This window comes from Pinus tabuliformis, chromosome 9, assembly GCF_031772625.1.
Source record: "Pinus tabuliformis cultivar Carrire ecotype Pingquan chromosome 9, CPIR1, whole genome shotgun sequence".
Lineage (NCBI taxonomy): Eukaryota > Viridiplantae > Streptophyta > Pinopsida > Pinales > Pinaceae > Pinus > Pinus tabuliformis.
This window is the reverse complement of record NC_142307.1, coordinates 2017406686-2017411119: the sequence shown is the minus strand read 5'-3', so window position 1 is coordinate 2017411119 and position 4434 is coordinate 2017406686. Positions and strand designations below refer to the sequence as shown.

The following is a 4434-nucleotide window of genomic DNA, read 5'->3' as shown; positions in this document are numbered from 1 at the left end:
TGTTAGACAAAACTGAAACATAGGGCTATTTAGCGAGAAGATGGAAATTAGCAATTTATTTCTTTATACTATTTCTTTTTTCCTCTTTCTTTTCAAAAGAAAAGTCATTCTTGCTGAGAAATTGGTTAAGTGATGTAACTTTATTATAGATGCAAAATTTTGGGTCAACAAGTCTATATGTAACTTGTTAGTAAATTATCTATTATATGCAAAAACTATTTGTGATAATTTAAAATGTTTCATAGGAATACAGTGAAAATGTTTGAAAGCTATGTCATTTGTCAGAACATTTAAAATATGGTTTTAAATGGCTTCATACATCTTTAATGAAAAAATAATTCTTACCTTACAACGCCATGCTCAAATTTGATATGCATTTGAAGATTACAAACATAAAGTGAAGGTGAAGCAAGGTGAAACAATTATAAAACATCAGAGGCTCAGATTGACAAATCTAAGTGGTGAGGTATTTTGATAGAGCTAGAGAAGGGACTCACCACTAGATGGTGGGTGCTACCTAAGTATTCAATTCATCATATCTAGAGCACGGTTAGATACCAGGATCAAATATTGTGAGAAAGATTCAAGTTATGAGTGCCCCAAACGTGATTATAAAGTAGATAAGAGGTGCTTATAGGATGGAAAGTTGGTTTTGATAAAAAAATTGAACAAGTGAAGGCAATGGCATTGACATTCAAAGATATTATGTACCTAAATTCTGACAACTGGAATAAGGTACCTCAATGAATATGGAATCAAGATATGACTTTGTTTGAGAATACATGTAGCAAGATGGAATTAAGATATGCTTTTGTTTGAGTTCACATGTCATGTTATTATTGACGAGGATTGTTAACCTTCTTTGTAAGTTGGGTTATTAACAATGATGATGGTTGTTGACGTCAATACCAACTCAGATTATTAATGATGATGATGATTGTTAACATCTATATCAACTTTGGTCTATAAAACTTCAAAAAGAAAATGGTAAGGAGTTAATTGATTTACCAATACCAACTCAGATTATTAATGATGATGATGATTGTTAACATCTATATCAACTTTGGTCTATAAAACTTCAAAAAGAAAATGGTAAGGAGTTAATTGATTTACTTTAGAATTTTATTCATATATAAAGAAAATTCCTTAAATCTTCGTAACTTTGATGAGATAAAAAGATAAAACAGTTCATATTATAAATATTGTGCAGTTCAAAATCTTTACTAGGCTGATAAAATAAGTTTATGAAACTTAAAAAAAAGAAATAAAGAATTAATTAATTTGCTTTATAATTTTATTCCTATTTAAAAATCTTCCCTAAATTCTTATAACTTTAATGAAATAAAATAATAAAAAGTTCGAACTATTGTGGAGTTCAAAATATTTACTAAACTGATAAGATAAGTTTATGCTGAATTGTTTTTAAACCATAAATATATTATATTAAAAAATTAATACATTTCATGTGAATATTAGGCACCCACACAGTAATCTTCTGTTACCTCACTTTCAAAATAAAAAGTAAACCATTCATGGAAGTATATGATTTGCTGAAAAGATATGTAAAATACCACCATATACCACCATTCATGGAAGTATATGATTTGCTGAAAGGATAGGTAAAATATCATTTTTTTTAATAAAAAATTATATATTTTCTTTAAGAAAAAATAAATACATATATTTTATACTCCATTATATTTTACTGCGTGCAAAATTAATTAGAACAAATTATAAATAAATTTATATACCATTTTAATAATTAATTAGGAACAAATTATAAATAAATTTATATACCATTTTAATAAACATTAAATTCGAAATATTAAACTGAAATGGATCTGTACTACTGCCATATATATACAAACACACACCATCTCATCATTTCGAGGACATCATTTAAAATACGTGTTACTATTGGTTTGTGAGTTAGAAGGGTAAGATTTCAGCGAAACTTCTGAATCGATTTTGAAAAGACCACATGGAGAATGCTTTCCTTAATCCATACACCAATATGAACCATTATCAATCAATGAAAAGTTGCAGAGCAGGGAAGGTTGTGTGTGACAGAGATTAGAATGATTAAGGCTTGAGCAACTTGACAAACAAATCTTCAACATCCTTTGCATTAGACCATCCATGCACTTCAGCCTTGACAAGATCACAGTTCTTGTGAATAAGTTTCCACAGAGGGTATCTGCCAAAACAGTAATCCACACCACATCTTCATAAGAACTTGACCAACATTAATATCACAGAAAGAATCTTGGGAAAACAAGAATTTGGTTTAATGGTCTCACTTACTCTTCTCTGGGCAAAACCTGATCTCCAACCCTCAACTTCAAAGAAGGGCAGAAATCTCCACTTCCATCTCCCAGATAAATAAATTGCTTCATATCAACTGATTCCTCTTCCAAGCACTTTGGCATCATCTCATCTATTATTGCCCCCTGCAACACAGAACATTATCAACATGCAATATTTTTAAAACAATTATTTGTACTCAGAGAAGAAAAGTGAGATGAATTGCACAGTTAGAAAAGGGATGGAATGATCCATCAACTCTTTGGTATTTGTGTGTATTCATTGGATGCATTTTCCATTGGGTGCAGACAATAGAAGCAGAAATCTGAAATACATTTAAACCCTGATCCAAATTCTTATCTGAAATCCAGACAATTAATTGTAAAGAATAAATAACTCTATATGTGCATATCAGACCTGTACATTATAAGTTATAGGTCCAAATATACCTATCAAAACATGTGTTGTTATACTACATCACTAAGCATAAAAGGCCTGGGTTTAGATGGGTGTTCGCTAATGTGTAACAGTACCCAAGAATGAATACCTTGCACATATTAGGAGGGCAGAGGGTACAGCCATGAGGGGGGCCTTCAGTAAAGGGATGAAAAGGCTGAATCCTCAATCTCCCCTTCTCATCAACAAATGCTGGATTTGTCTTAATCTCAGTGAAGTATTGGAGCAAGTCATGGGCTTGAAGAATAGCCTTTATGAAGAACATATTAGCATCGCTCACAATTCGAAGTTCACACCTGCAACACAACAACAATCAAAGAATTTTTGATTACAATAAGTCAAGATTTCTTCAATGAAATCTATTAAACTTAAAAAGAGGAGAAAGAGCCGTGCTATCATCACCCACCCCATGGAGAAGGCAAATTTGATTGCTCTTATCATTTCTGGGTACAGAGGAATAGTCTTCAAACTCTGTTCAACATCGCTTATAGTTTTCCCCTGGTCATGCAGCTCTCCCATCATTTTATCCTTCACCCACCAGCCAGCATATTAATTGCAGAAAAACTCAAGGATGCCTCTAGCATTTCTAGTAAAGCTGACTACGTGAGGATTCTAATGAGCACCTGCTGGTATGAATCTAACAAACGCATAACAAAATTGGGCACAAGTTGCAGCAACCACTGAACTAACAAAAACTCAATCTCACATTACATGAAGATTAAAGTACGAATAGTAATTAGTTACCATGAGAGTATTCCATGGAAGGGTGGGGAGCAAAGCCTGGAAGAGCGGAGTGGCTCCTAGCTGTTCAATCACCCATGGATCGCTGTCACAGTCGATTATGGTTTGATCAAAATCAAATACAATCACTGTACCACTGCTCTTCATGCATCCCATAGCTGTAGGAAAATGGATAGTTAAAGCAGAGAGAAGATGAGAGAGAGATTTGTGTGTATGAAGAGGGATGTAAAAAGGGCCTTTTATAGTAGAACCACCACCAGGGAATATTAAGGTAAGGAAGCATATGCCAGGAGGATATTCACATGAATCCCAAAAGCGAGACACGACTCACTAATTTCTCGCGTGTTCCATCTGCACCAACGAGCGAGGAGTCCATTACCACATGGACTTCTCCTGTGTAGCACAGAGCATAATATTCACAGCATATGCTTTGTTTTCTGTGGCTCCTCTGCTCCTTGTCTATTGTTTCTGTTAAAGTGATTCATTTGTTTATCGTTGGATTGGCTGTTGGATTGGCTTTCCAGAATTGGCTGTTGGATTGGCTTTTCACTTCATGTTTCAGAAAGGAGATTGGAGATATTCCGTAAGATTTTAATATGTTTGAGTAGTTCAGGAATTTCTTGACAGGCGTGGTGTACTTGTCTAAGGTCTCACATAACAACACATTTGAAAAGAAAAAGTAAAAGACAAAAAAAGAAAAGAAAAAGGGTGATATTTATTATTATATGTATGGGATGATATTGACTACTATATTTATGGGTTATAATTTTAATAGAGATGATGTTGTAATAAGCTATTTATATTTATTTTAATAGATATTTTAATTATGAATATGAATTTACTAAATGCAGTACCAGATTAAATTTTTCAACATGTAAATTTATTTTTAAATGTAAAGAAAAATTTGTACTTTAAGAAATTTAATCTCTATAC

At 32.6% G+C, this 4434-nt stretch overlaps 1 protein-coding gene across 1 annotated transcript; it reads right to left on the bottom strand.

Moving 5' to 3' along the window:
- Positions 1 to 1894: 1894 nt before the first annotated feature.
- On the bottom strand, positions 1895 to 3730 carry LOC149157175 (inorganic pyrophosphatase 2-like). Its single transcript, XM_089445589.1, has 5 exons — positions 3505 to 3730; positions 3167 to 3288; positions 2852 to 3056; positions 2305 to 2450; positions 1895 to 2197 (listed from the first exon to the last, which is right to left on the bottom strand). Exons 1-5 carry the CDS (start codon positions 3655 to 3657, stop codon positions 2083 to 2085), a joined length of 741 nt encoding a protein of 246 aa, XP_089301715.1. The 5' UTR covers positions 3658 to 3730; the 3' UTR covers positions 1895 to 2082.
- Positions 3731 to 4434: the final 704 nt, after the last annotated feature.

Coding starts and splice junctions, on each gene's coding strand:
- LOC149157175 (XM_089445589.1), bottom strand. CDS start 3,657: ATGGGATGCATGAAGAGCAGTGGTACAGTGATTGTATTTGATTTTGAT. Junction 3,057..3,166: donor AAATTTGCCTTCTCCATGGG/GTGGGTGATGAT, acceptor GTTGTGTTGCAG/GTGTGAACTTCGAATTGTGA. Junction 2,198..2,304: donor CAGGTTTTGCCCAGAGAAGA/GTAAGTGAGACC, acceptor CTGTTTTGGCAG/ATACCCTCTGTGGAAACTTA.